The 14,456-nt window shown below is 39.0% G+C and overlaps 3 protein-coding genes across 3 annotated transcripts in view; all 3 read right to left on the bottom strand.

Moving 5' to 3' along the window:
* The window catches only part of LOC113666169 (uncharacterized), a 32,523-nt gene that overhangs the window by 9,776 nt on the left and 8,291 nt on the right, over nt 1–14,456 (bottom strand). The window lies entirely within an intron of this gene.
* LOC149038602 (E3 ubiquitin-protein ligase TRIM45-like) lies at nt 347–3,787 on the bottom strand. The gene has a single exon (XM_089184853.1). It carries the CDS (start codon nt 3,464–3,466, stop codon nt 1,256–1,258), a length of 2,211 nt encoding a protein of 736 aa, XP_089040979.1. The 5' UTR covers nt 3,467–3,787; the 3' UTR covers nt 347–1,255.
* Nucleotides 9,459–13,600, bottom strand: LOC113666137 (E3 ubiquitin-protein ligase TRIM45). Its single transcript, XM_089184850.1, has one exon. It carries the CDS (start codon nt 12,252–12,254, stop codon nt 10,041–10,043), a length of 2,214 nt encoding a protein of 737 aa, XP_089040976.1. The 5' UTR covers nt 12,255–13,600; the 3' UTR covers nt 9,459–10,040.

The following is a 14,456-nucleotide window of genomic DNA, read 5'->3' as shown; positions in this document are numbered from 1 at the left end:
ATTCAAAGCAACTCAGGCCGGTCATGGGTCCATTAGAATTTCTAGCCGCCAAAATTATGAACTGATGGCTTCCATGCAAAGAAGATCCGTTGATGAATAAATTAGTTGTAGTTGCAACTAATTTTGGGCAGAAAAACAAGAACAAAAAATCAACTTTATATTCCATGACCTCGAGAAGCTGAATGCTATAGATACTCAATGTTCAGAATTTGCTTTTCCAGTACCATTTTGCTGGGCATTTCAATTTAGATTCTTCGATTTCTCGTGAGTCTTCTTTTTTTTTGTGAGAAAATCGAGTTGTATGTTTAATTTATTTAAATGTAATTTCATTACTGAAGGCAAAGACTGTTAACAAAATCAAAAATTTATTTCTCTATCCAGTGTTTGACAAATCAAGTGCACAGCTATACCATTTTTTTTTGCTATGTAAACAGTTCATTAAAACAATGCAAATTCTATTAAGATTTTCAAAATATTACATTTAAATCATAAATTCACGGTCTGTTTGTGATCAGAAGTAATGGCATGCTTGCAATATGTCATTAATAATTAAGCATTGTCAGTACATATGAAGCTTTGCTCAGTCAAAATATCAGTCAATCATCTTTTGATATCTACACTTATCGTAACAGATATTTGGCAAATTTATAATCAAATAAACTGGTCTACCAGAATTGAACAAGTCTACTTTCTTAATGTTCTAGTTCTAAAGACGAAAATTTATACTGCAAGTATCTCTATAGATGCGTGAATTTCTTTAAGGAACTAGTTTTCTGGTCCAGTTCAACAGATTGAAAAAAATTCACTCATAAAGATACCAGACAATCTAAAACTGGAATGTTATTTCCACAGTAACAGTTGTTTTATAGTCCTATTCTTCAAAAGAATTCTTCAAAATACAAGAAAAGCTAAAACTACGATATTCTCTCCGGAGTAAAATATTGACAAAGGAACCTGGGACGAAGGGAGATCGATATCCACCAATGAGAATTCAATACACTCGGTGGAGAGGATAGCGTTCTCAACTGATACATGCACTCCTAGAAATTGAGCTACGGAAGGAGGTGGAAGGTCGCGTTAGTCCGCTTTTTAATACATACATCCCAGGCAACTGTAAGATCTCTAAGCAAATCATACTCAAGGAAAAAAAAAACAAATCAGTATAAACTATTTGATTACCGGTGTAATGATAAAAGTGATGACTTTCTTTCCATTCCCACATTATTATTCCTTTTTGCAAAACACATTCGAGCGTCTATTTCAAGATATGAATTTTTTTGTCTCCATAGTCACTAACCAAAAAACGACCATCTGGTGTTGATGCTATGGCTATCGGTTCTATTAGCTTAGTAACAGTTTTGCCAATAAAACGACCGTCCATTGTAAACTGCTGAATGCGTTTATTATTTGCGTCACACACCAAAAGATAGTGATGATGGCCATATTTCTGAACACACAAACCACATGGAGAAAAAAATTGTCCATCAGCTTCGCCTTCTTCTCCAATCTTGTGTAAGAACTTCCCTGATTCGTCAAACACTTTCAAACAATCGTTTCCACAGTCAGATACAATGAACTTGTTTTGGTGATAAATGCATCCATGAAGTGCGACTTCACCAGGGTCGTCGTCTCTAAATTTGAACACGAATTTACCATCTTTGTCCAAGACCTGGATTCTGTTGTTATCGTAATCCGCTACAATGACATGCCCTTCATCATTTATGAAAATTCCTAGGGGTGACCAAAATTCGCCGTCTTCAATCCCTTTCTTTCCAAAGCTCTTCACAAAGTTCCCTGTCTGTACATTGAATTGTTGAATTCGGCCATAATTGTCATCTATCACCAGAAGCTCGTCATCATTCAGGAATGCCACTCCAGTTGGATCATTCAGCTGCCCAGGCCCTTCTCCATAAGAGCCAAATTTTCGCACAAAATTTCCATCCTTATCAAACATTAGGATGCAGTGTTTTTCATCGTCACTAACAGCGATCGTTCCTTTGCTGTTGACAGCAATCCCTTTTGAACTTATAGAAATTCCTCTTTTTAGAACTATCTCGCCCACAACATGAATCCGTCGTTCCTTCACGTGGACCCTGAAAGGACTGCTAACAAGTTTGTCGCCATTTATCTTGACTGTCATGTTGTAAGTGCCAGGTACTTTAGGAACAAACTTCACGTGGAAATCATCATTTTCATTTTTAAAAGTTGTTAAACTTGCAACATCTTCAGCGGGTTCTATGAGCACCCTGGCGTCAAATTCGCGCAGGCATTTACTTGTAAGCTCTTCTTCACTCTTTCCCTTTGAACAAATGAGAAGCTCTGCCTCCAGACCAGCTTGGAGATTTTCATTAAGAGCTTCCATTGATGACAACCGTACATCTGTTTTGTTGGTTATCACTGACCCTAGGTTTACGTTGTCAAGTTCATTAGTCGAGAAAAACTTTACGAATGAGCTAACCGGAAGCGAAGGGACTGTGGCCTTGTCGAGATCTCCAAATCGCTGCTCTAAACTCTTCTTACTTTTCATAACATCTGAACTTGAGCTTCTCTCGACCAGGTTTTTCGCAAACTGAACTGCTTGATCGAGCTGTTTGATCAATGACTTTACTTGCTCGTTTAGAGAGTTTATTTTCTCCATTCTAGACACGCGTGTATTCTCGAGGATTTTTGTGGCTTCCCGCTCGTGTTCTCGAACCTTCGCGATCATTTCCTCGGCTGTTTGAGAAACCTCTCGTTTAGCAATGGTAATATTTCGTTCCAGCTCAACAACAGCTTGTTGAAAAGTTTTAATCGCATCGCCGCAGACTTTCTTCTTCTGTTCTATCGACTCGACTGCCGCCATAATGCTTGCTTTCTCGGCATCCGCTGCTTTCTCAAGCGGATCAACATTATGATTCTTGTGATCAGTGTTTATGCAAACTTGACAAATACAAATCTGGCATTCAAGGCAAAAAAACCTGGTTACCTCTCTCTCGTGGTAAGGCTGTGGGCAAAAGGACTGACGCTTTAACAAGGCCTCGTAATCTACGGCTTGAAACTGTTTCACTGCCGTCACTTTGTGTCCTTGAAAGGCAATCTCTCGAAACAATTCGTGTGCATTAACACAATCACGGCACAGTAATTTTTCGCAAGCGAAGCAATAGCTGATCTCGGCTCTCTTTTTCTTACAGATACCACAGCTAATCTGACTTTTATCGCTACTTTGTCGTACAGCGAGAAGACTCAACAAACTATTTTGCAGAAAACCAGTCAACAAATTTTCGAAACAATTTCCTTCTGGGATGTTCACCTGTGCCTGACAATCGGGACATCGAAATTGTCCTTGTCTTTGAGTTTTCAAAGCGTGTTCCTCTAAACATTTCAGGCAGAAGGTATGAAGACAAGCTATGGTCTTTGGCTTGGTGTAAGTATCCAGACAAATGGAACAAGTGACATGTTTTTCGAGATTCTTCAAGAGAGACTCCATCGCGAAGGCAGATTTCGATATCAGAGCGAAAGGAAACACACTCGTGTATTAAGATTTAGATATATGAAAATTCACATATTTGCACTGCGGTGGAAAGATGAGATTAGAAGATCCTCGCAGCTAAGAACACTACTGAAACTAGTAGTTGTAAGTAGGACCTGAAAAAAATTTCAGGCCCTTACGGGATTTGAACCCATGACCTCTGCGATACCGGTGCAGCGCTCTACCAATTGAGCTAACAAGCCAACTGGGAGCTGGTCAATGAATTGGGTACAAATAAACATCCGAGTGAATGAAGATTTAGATATATGAAAATTCACATATTTTTTTCAGGTCCTACTTACAACTACTAGTTTCAGTAGTGTTCTTAGCTGCGAGGATCTTCTAATCTCAACACTCGTGTATTGTTTGTGATTCCGAGAAACATTAGCCAGAATAAATATGTTAGCCAACCAAGCTGATCGAACCTTGTGATCTTTTATTCTTTTTTGGAGTCGAAGTTACACAACGAACAATATGCTCTCTAACAATAGGCTCTTGTTCCATTCCTTTCTGTAACTGATGGCAGATGAAATTTATTTTTGCAGTGAATATTCCATATGTTAAATGAAGGTTATTCCTCAGCAGTGGTCAGGTGTGTGGGCTTCACCAAAGTTTAGCTTGAGAATTAGTAAGATTTGAAACAAAAATGGCTTAATAAGGCCTAATTAATCCACTCGTTATGCAGCATGCTTCGTTCCTTTTCATTTCTGATAAGAGCCCTGATGAAAAAGGGATCATATGCAAATGCATAAGTTTCATATAAAAGAACGTGAGCCGTAAAACTCTTTAAACGAAGGTATATGGTGTCTTTCACAGCGCTTGACTTACAATCCTGAAAGAACTCGAACTGATTCTAAAAAGGGGGAGCAGGGGGATAAAACTTGGTTTTGCCAAAGGCTCGTTAATCAATAATGTAGCAGCCTTTTACATCTTTCTCAGCCTTCAATATTCTCGGCGGTCATCCTTAAGACTAATAGATAGGACCCAAACGCAGTCTCCTCTCAGCTGACCTTGATTAATGTCATCTAATGCCGGAAAAACTACTATTTTCTATTCAAAGCAACTCAGGTGTCACGGACCCACCACGAGATTTATCGGAATTTTTAGCCACAAAAATTATGACCTGATGGCTTCCATGCAAAGAACATCCGTTGATGAAGAAATTAGTTGTAGTTGCAATTATTTTGGGCAGAAAAAAAGGAACAAAAAATTAGCTTTATATTCCAGGATCTCGAGCAGCTGAATGACAGAGATAGTCAATGTGTTTAAGGTCTGTTCACGATGTACCTTTCTAGCACCATTTAGCTGGTTATTTTGAGTTCAATTCTTCGACTTCTCTTTAGCCTTTTTTTAAAATCAATTTGTACATTTAATTAAAGACTGTAAAGAAGATCACAGATTTATATCTCCATCCAGTCTTTGATAAATCAAATGCACAGCTATACCACTTTATTTTTTGCTACATGAACAGTTTATAAGATCTTTAGAATATTACATAAAAATCATCAATTCACAGTCCACTTGTAATCACAATAAAAGGTATACTTCCGATATACTCAGTGGCGGCCCCCCAAGATGGCGTCACAAACCGTGAAAAGGTATATTTCTAGTGTAGTTTAACCTTATCGAAAATTAAGCATGCTTTTTAGTTCAGTCCTAAGATTCGAGCAGCTTTTTCCTGCTCTACGCCTGTATATCAAAGGTAAATTTTTAGTAATTGACCTACGCGTCGAAAATTGAAATAAAAAAAGGAAACGACGCCGGGAGAAGCTATTGTAATCATTAATCTAAAAGCAGAAAGAGAGTTTACATGAATTCCTAATCAAATTTAACCTGAGCTCACTGTTTGGAAATTGCTTCGGTGAGGTCAAAGTACACGACAGTCTAATTTATTTGTTGTTATCTAAACTAAATGATTCCTTTTTCTAATATTATCAAGGCTTTCTTTTTTTTCTTCAGACAGCGATCTCCTCTAAAAGATTCCAGTTTCAACACGGCTTAAGCCCCATAATTTAAACATTTTAATTTTTCTCATCACAACTTTTCCAGATGAGCCTCTTAGTGTTGTATTCAAGTATTTAAGTCTTAAAGAGATTAAAAACAAGCTAAGGCTGCGTATGCAGAAGATGGAGACGTGTCTCTGAAAGAGACATGTTGTGAAGCACCGTCTGCCTTGATGAATGGGGCATCTCTTATCTAAACGAAGAGCATTTAGAGACAATCATGAAGCACACAAGGGGTTTCAGATATTTCTCTGTAACTTATATTGAAGTAAAGCAAAATCCATTCAAGGAGCCACAAGCTAAAGTTTATGCTATTTTTAACGATCTTTTTTCGTCTCATGGACTTAAATATGTAAATCTATCTAGCCAGTCGATATCTCATCTTTCTTTCTTACAAGGCACGCGCCAGTTGGAGTATTTGACCGTAAGCGATTGCTTTGCATTAAAGGACATATCCCCAATTTCTTTTCGTAAAAATTGAACCTTCCTTTCGCATAACGGGATAATTGTTTCTGAGCCGTGAGCTTTTGTAGTGTCAAACCAAATCTGTTTTCCTCGGTGAAAAGGGAGACAAGCTATTTTTAGAATCACTTGGAAACATCTGCAAAACACCTCGCAACCTTTCGTGTCCCAGCATGGACCTTACTATTGAAGATCGATCAGAATTTTCATCCTTAGCAAGAGAATTTGATATTACTGTCAACAATGCTTCATTAAATGGCCCAGACAGTTAAGAAGCATTTTTCAGATATCGATTAAGTAAACGTTAAGTTGTGTCGAGTTTTTAATATCATAACTATTAAAAATCCATAGAGAACTAAGTAGAACGTTGAAAACAATAAATTGCACTTTCAATTTGACGACTTAGCAGTAAATTATTTTCTTTGTTTTTCTGTTTTTCCCAAGTTTCTTCCAATGATCAGAATGTTGTACCCTACTTTGATTTCGGGTACATCGTTAGTCGTAAAGTCGATCCAAGAACTCTTCACTTCTTCAGTCCGATGAAAAAAATTAAAAACCATTTTAGCCCGTCTCCTTCACACTCTAATTTTTTCGCCAAGATTGTGGTTAAGGGAAAAGATGAACATTCGAAGAAGCTCGTGTTCCCGCCCTCGTGGTTAGAAACCTTGCTATTAAGAATTTCCAGGCAAAACCAAGATGTCTGACAAAAATATGAACTTACCTAGAGCAATCATAAGTACCATTATATTTTGTGGCAAACAGAACATCTCTCTTTGAAGCCATCGAGATGTCAGCACAAGCACGGTATCCGTGAAGAAAGGCAACTTCCATGCCATTCTTATGCCATTAAGCAACTTATGATAAAGATTTAAAAAAACACTTACTAACCGGTTGGAGAAATGCCAGAAGTCTCTCTAAAACTGTACAAGAAGTTATTCGTATCACCGGAGAATATATTCGGTCGAAAGTTACACAGCCGATTCAAAAGGAAAACGCCTTTTTCTCAATCGTCGGCGATGAGGTGACAGATAAAGACGCAAATCAAGAAGTATTATTATGTCATCGGAAGCACGTGGTTTGCGCGGGAAAAAAGAGAATAGCACCAACGGCATTGTGCACTTATTGCAACAGTCACTTTTTAAATCTCAGAGTTGCAGCCGCGCACAGGTTAACTCCAGTCACTGAAACATGATTAGCACCTTACCTGAAACCTTTTCTGTCTTTCATTTTTCGCCTAAAAGACAGCGATTTCCAGAACGAGTTTTAGGGAAGTGTGGTTCTATTTCAAGAAAGGAGAAGTTGAAGGACTTGGGCAAAACCAGGTGGGCGGAAAGGCATGCACACTATATAATTGGGTGTACGCTCTCAGAAAGTTCTGCCGCAGCCGAGCGTTTTTTCTCTGAGTGTTAGAGACTCATCTGGCAAAGTTGTGATGAGAAAAATGAAAATGTTTAAATTATGGGGCTTAAGCTGTGTTGAAACTGGAATCTTTTAGAGGAGATCGCTGTCTGAAGAAAAAAAAAACGCCTTGATAATATTAGAAAAAGGAATCATTTAGTTTAGATAACAAAAAACTAAATAAAAATAGAAGACACGACGCCTTAAGAAACTATTATAATCATTAATCTGAAAGCTTTCAGAAAGAAAGTTTACAGCAATACTTAATGAGGGGGGCATTGGGATTTTCGGTTTTGCGGTTTTGGTTATTTTTTTGGGTCAGTTTTTCGGTTTTTGTGCCAAAAAACTTCGGTTTTCAGTTTTGGTGTTAATTGCGGTTGGCGGATTTTGCGTTTTTTAGCATTTGGTTTTCGGTTTTCGCGAAAAATACTGACGGGTTTTCGGATTTGATATCCGATGTGGTTTTCGGTTTTTCCTATTTTACCTACTTGGGTTCCGGTTTCTCTTCGATCTGAGCGGCAATTGGGCGCCTCCATGCTCCACTGATCTCGAATAGCCGCCAAACGCAAATGTTAACAAGAGGAATGCGTGACAAACCAATTAAAATATCGCAGGGGTCCCACCCGCCCCCCTCCCCCAAGGTGGGGGGGAGGGGAGGGTACGGCTACACATAAGGTACGGCTTCTTTATCAACGCCACCTCGAAGTTGGTGACCAAGTTAAAGGCCACATGTGACTGATTGATTCAGCATTTCAATAGAATCTCCAAACTTTCAGGTCCTAGTCCGCAAATGGAAATGTTAGATTAGGGATTTTCGACGAAACTTTCCAGAGCTATAGCTTTTTGTGACTGCAAAATTGCAATCCTATTGAGGACTTTTGTGCGAATTTCCTCAATTTCACTAGGCTCCATTACCAGCTGCTGAGTCCGCAGAGGCCACGCTCGAGGTCCTCGAGAGAGCAGCTGTTAATTTTGGCAGATACTAGAAGATACGAATGCCAACTCCATGCCAGTCTAATTTATCTTTTGTTATTTAGGCTAAATGATTCCTTTTTCTAATTTTCTCAAAGCGTTCTTTCAATCTTCCGACAGCGGTCTCCCCTCAAAAATTTCCAGTTTCAACACAGCTTAAGCTCCATAATTCAAACATTTTAATTTTTCTCATCACAACTTTGCCAGATGAGCCTCTAACACTCAGAGAGAACACTTTCTCACTGGTAGGGGAAATGCCACAAGCACCTGGTATCTTGTCAACCTTGAAAAAACATCTAGCATAGCATCATCAGCATAGCAAACACTATTTTGTCAAGTTTGGCCGAGAACAACATCGATGTCGCGTTTGCAAGAGGACAAGCATATGATCATTGTACTACTACCATGTCATCGGAAGCATGTATATAGTGTGCAAGGGAGTAAAAAGAGAATAGCTCCAACGGCATTGTGCGCCTTAATGCAACAGTCACGTTTTAAATCTCAGTATTGCAGTCGTGCGCGGTGTTAACTCCAGTCACTGAAACATGATTAGAACCTTAAACGAGACTTTTCCCGTCTTTCATTTTTTTCGCCTAAAAGAGAGCGATTTCTAGAACAAGTTTTACGGAAGTGTAGTTCTATTTCTAGAGGCAAAACCAGATAGGTGGAAAGGTATGAATGCTATATAATTGGGTGTACGCTCCCAATAAGTTCTGCCGAAGCTGAGCGTTCATTCTCTGGCTTGCGAAGAATCAATTCCTACCTTAGAAATAGGATGTCTGAAAAGCGGTTCTCAGGACTTGCACGGAGGGCTAAGAAAATTGTTGTTAAATTGGATATAATGTGTAACGGCGGGAGGGGGGAATTGGGTTAAGGTTTGTTAAATGACGGAGTTGCGGGGAGAGGTAATTTGCCCAAGAAACTTTCTGTAGTGTTTTCTGAGTCAAAATTTGGACTATTAAAATTTCCCGGATCCGTCCCTGTAAGTCACTAATAACTAATACATTGACATTACATATGAAATTTTGCTCAGTCAAAATATCAGTCACCTATCTTTTTTTCTACATTTATCGTAAGAAATATGAAGCAAATTTACAATCAAAAAAGCGGTTGTCAAGACTTGCAATGAGTTTACTTTTCTAATGTTCTAGTTTCTTCTGGAAAAACTATCATTCAACGACGATAAATAAGTTGCATGAACATCTTAAAGGAACTAATTTGCAGTTTGTAGTCCAGTTCGGCAGATTGAAAAAATCCACTGAAAAAGATACCAGACAAACTAAAACTAGAATATTGTTTCCAAAGTAACAGTTGTTTTTTAGTCCTAGCCAGCAAAATTGAAAACTATCACCTAAAGATACATGACATGCTAAAACTACAATATTCTTTCCAAAGTAAAATATTGACAAAGTAACCTGGGACCGAGAGAGCTCGATATCCACCAATGAGAGTTTCAATACACACGGCGGAGAGGATCGCGGTCTCAACTGATACATGCACTCCTGGAAATTGAGCTATGGGAGGAGGTGGAAGTTCGCGTTAGTCCGCTTTTTAATACATACATCCCAAGCACCTGAAAGATCTCTAAACAAGTCAAGGGAAAAAAAAATTATTTGATTGCCGGGGTAGTGATTAAAGTGCTAACTTTGTTAACAATCCCACATCGTTATTCCTTTTTGCAAAACACGTTTGAGTGTCTATTTCAAGACATAAATGCTTTTGTCTTTACAGTCACAAACCAAAATACGACCATCTGGTGTTGTCGCTATTGCGTTCGGATCTCCTAGCCTAAGAACAGTTTTGCCAATAAAACGACCTTCCATTGTAAACTGTTGAATGCGTCCATTATCTCTGTCACACACCAAGAGACTCTGATGATCGCCATATTTCTCAACACACAAACCCCATGGATATGAAAATTGTCCATCAGCTTCGCCTTCTTCTCCAATCTTGTACAGGAACTTCCCTGCTTTTCCGAACACTTTCAAACAATGGTTTCCACTGTCAGATACAATGAATTTGTTTTTATGATAAATGCATCCACTAGGTTCGCATAGCTCACCAGGACCATTGTCTCCAAATTTGGACATGAATTTACCATCTTCGTCAAAGACCTGGATTCTGTTGTTCAAGCAATCCGCCACAATAACATGTCCTTCATCACTAATGAAAATTCCTTGAGGTGCTATAAATTCGCCATCTCCAGTCCCTCTCTTCCCAAAGCTCTTCACAAAGTTCCCTGTCTGTACATTGAATTGTTGAATTTGGCCATTATCGTCATCCCCCACCAGAACCTCGTTATCATTCAGGAATGTAATTCCAGCTGGATTAGCCAGCTGCCCAGGCCCTTCTCCATAGCAGCCAAATTCTCGCGCAAAATTTCCATTTTTATCAAATATTAGGATGCAGTGTTCTTCATTGTCACTCACAGCGATCGTTCCTTTGCTGTTGACAGCAATCCAATCTGGCCTCTCGGGAATTTCTCCTTTGAGAACTAACTTCCCCATAACATCAATCCTTCGTTCCTTCACTTGAACCCTAAGAGGACTGGTAACAAGTTTGTCGCCATTTATCATAACTGTAATGTTGAAGGTGCCAGGTACTTTAGGAATAAACTTCACGTGGATATCATCATTTTCGTTTTTAAAAGTTCTTAAACTTGTTACATCTTCAGCTGGTTCTATGAGCACTCTAACATCAAATTTACGCTGGCATTTACTTGTAAGCTCTTCTTTACTCTTTCGCTTTGGACAAATCAGAAGCTCTGCTTCCACACCAGCTTGGAGGTTTTCAGTAAGAGCTTCCACTGATGACAACCGTACATCTGTTTTATTGGTTATCACTGACCCCAGATTTAGGTTGTCAAGTGCATTAGTCGAGAAAAACTTTACGAATGAGCTAACCGGAAGCGAAGGGACTGTGGCCTTGTCGAGATCTCCAAATCGCTGCTCCAAACTCTTCTTACTTTTCATAACATCTGAACTGGAGCTTCTCTCAACCAGGTCTTTTGCAAACTGAACAGCTTGGTCAAGTTGTTTCATCAGTGACTTAACTTGTTCGTTAAGAGAGTTTATTTTCTCTATTCTAGACACGCGTGTATTCTCGAGGACTTTTGTAGCTTCCCGCTCGTGTTCTCGAATCTTCGCGATCATTTGTTTGGCTGTTTGGGAAACCTCTCGTTTAGCAGCGGTAACATAATTTTCCAGCTCTTCATAAACCTGTTGAAAAGTTTTAATGGCATCGCTACAGACTTTCTTCTTTCGTTCTATCGACTCCACTGCCGCCATAATGTTTGCTTTCTCGGCATCTGCTGCTTTCTCAAGCGGATCAACATTATGATTCTTGTGATCAGTGTTTATGCAAACTTGACAAACACAAACTTGGCATTCAAGGCAAAAAAACCTGGTTACCTCTCTCTCATGGTAAGGCTGAGGGCAAAAGGACTGACGCTTTAACAAGGCCTCGTAGTCTACGGCTTGAAACTGTTTCACTGCCGTCACTCTGTGTCCACGAAAGGCCCTCTCTTGAAACAATTCGTGTGCATTAACACAGTCACGGCACAATAATTCTTCGCAAGCGAAACAATAGCTGATCTCGGCGCTCTTTTTCTTACAGATACCACAACTGATCTGACTTCCATCGCTACTTTGCCGTACGGCGAGAAGACTCAACAAACTGTTTTGCAGAAAACCAGTCGGCAAATTACCGAAACAATTTCCTTCTAGGATGTTCACTTCCGCCTGACAATCGGGACATCGAAATCGTCCTTGTCTTTGGGTTCTCAAAGCGTGCTCTTCTAAACATTTCAAGCAGAATGTATGAAGACAAGCTATGGTCTTAGGTTTAGTGTAAGTATCCAGACAAATGGAACAAGTAATATGTTTTTCGAGATTTTTCAAGAGAGACTCCATCACGTTGGCAGATTGCGAAATTAGAGCGAAACGAAACACACGTGACTATTGTTTGTGCACAGGCAGACCACACGTAGTGTTCTTGGTTAATAACAAGTGTTTACTTGAGACGGACTAAATCTCTGTGGGTTACGAATAAAGAAAATAAAGCTCTGAAAATTGTATATCTAAAGTACCTCCCGGTCTGAATATTTCAATAAAGATAAATGAAATGTTAATCGACGCATTTGTGATATTTTTTAGCCTTTATGGACCGTTTGAAGCGTCTTTTTACAAAATTACTTTTGGCCAGAGGCCGTTAAGACTGAGAACAAAGGGAGCGAAGAGATAGAGCAACATCTCCTCGATCAACAACCGTTGTTAGTTAGGAGAGATTTTCAGTATTTTGGCGTTAATTCCAGTTTGAAGCGGAGGAGGTCGTGGCTGGCGGCCATCAAGATGCAAGCCTTGCCTCCCTTTCATGTCTTAACGGCCTCCGGCCAGAAGTAATTTCGTAAAAAGACGCTTCAAATGACCCACGAAGGCAAAAAAATATCAGCCAGATTACAGCCTACATGTAGCCTTACCCTCCCCCCCCCCCTCCGCCAGGGTGAATGGGGAGGATATGGCTACACCTAGGCTAGCCAGATTAAAATCTAATATGATAGCTTTTTATGTTCGCCTACCAAGCAGATTAAACCTCGTGACCGTTTTATTTTTGGAACAGATGTAAGTAACACAGTAAGTTGTACTTTTATTTAAGAATGGCTCTTGTTCTGTAACTGATAGCAGATAAAAAGGAGCTTTTTATCGTAAATAGTATTTGATGTCACAAGGAAGAATTTCTAATTATAAAATAGTAAAAGTCATTTTTATCTGGGCGAGAAATAAAAGGACGAATCAACTACATCGGAAGTGCTTAGCCTTGCAAACAAATAGGACAAGTAACATGTTTTTTGAGATTCTTCAAGAGACTCCATCGCGAAAGCAGATAACGAAATCAGAGCGAAATGAAACACACTGTGTATTGTCTGTGATTCCGAGAAACAGCCAGATTAAAATTTAGTATGATAGCTCTTTATGTCCGCCAACCAAGCAGATCGAACCTTGTGACCTTTTATTTTTGGAGCCGAAGTTAAGTCTCACAACAAACTCTTTAACAATAGGCTCGTGCTCCATTGTTTTCTGTTACTGAGAGCAGATGAAAATATGTTTTTGCAATGAATATTCCTTATGTAAAATAAAAACTATTCCTCAGCAGTGATTAGATACGTGGGCTTCACAAAAGTTTAGCTCGTGAATTTGTAAGATTTGAAACAAAAATCACTAGATAAGGCTTGATGAATTCGCTCGTTATGCAGCATGCCTCGTTAATTTCATTTCAGATTAGAGCCCTCATGAAAAGCAGATGATATACAAATACATGAATTTCATACAAAAGAACGCGAGGTGTAGAACTCTGCCTGTAAACAAAGGTATAAGTTATTGACGTACAATCCTGAAAGAACTCGAACTACTAATAAAAAGGGGGGCATGGGGAATAAAACCGTGGTTTTACCGATAGCTCATTGATTAATAAATAATGAAATAGCCTTTTACATCTTTTTCAGCCTTCAATATTCTCGACGGTCATACTTATCACTAGTAGATAGGACCTGAGCGCAGCCTCCTCTCAGCTGACCTTGATTAATGTTATCCAATGAAAGACTATACAATTTTCTATTCAAAGTGACTTATGCCAATCTCGAGCCCAGGGTCATTTTGGCTCCTTGTCAGCGATATGGTGACAAGGAGCTACTAATAAAAAGGGGGGCGGAGTGGAATTAAAACATTATGACACTATTTGGCGACTATACCGCTGACAAGAAGCCAAAACGACTATGGGCTTGAGATTGGGCCGGTCACGGATCCATCACAAGATTTATCTGAATTTTTAGAAGCCGAAATTATGACCTGATGGCTTCCATGCAAAGAAAATCCGTTGATGAATAAATTAGTTGTAGTTGCAACTAGTTTTTGGTTAGAAAAAAAAAACAACAACAAATCAACTTTATATTCCAAGACCTCGAGTAGCTGAATGCCATAGATACTCAATGTGTTTAAGATCTGTTCACAATTTATCTTTCCAGGACCATTTTCCCGGGCATTTTAATTTAGATTCTTCCATTTCTCGTGAGTCTTATTTTTTTTAAATTCAATTTGTATACCTAATTAATTAAAATA

This window comes from Pocillopora damicornis, chromosome 10 (assembly GCF_964200805.1).
Source record: "Pocillopora damicornis chromosome 10, jaPocDami1.2, whole genome shotgun sequence".
In the NCBI taxonomy this organism is placed as follows: Eukaryota; Metazoa; Cnidaria; class Anthozoa; order Scleractinia; family Pocilloporidae; genus Pocillopora; species Pocillopora damicornis.
This window is presented reverse-complemented; position numbering and strand designations above follow the sequence as displayed.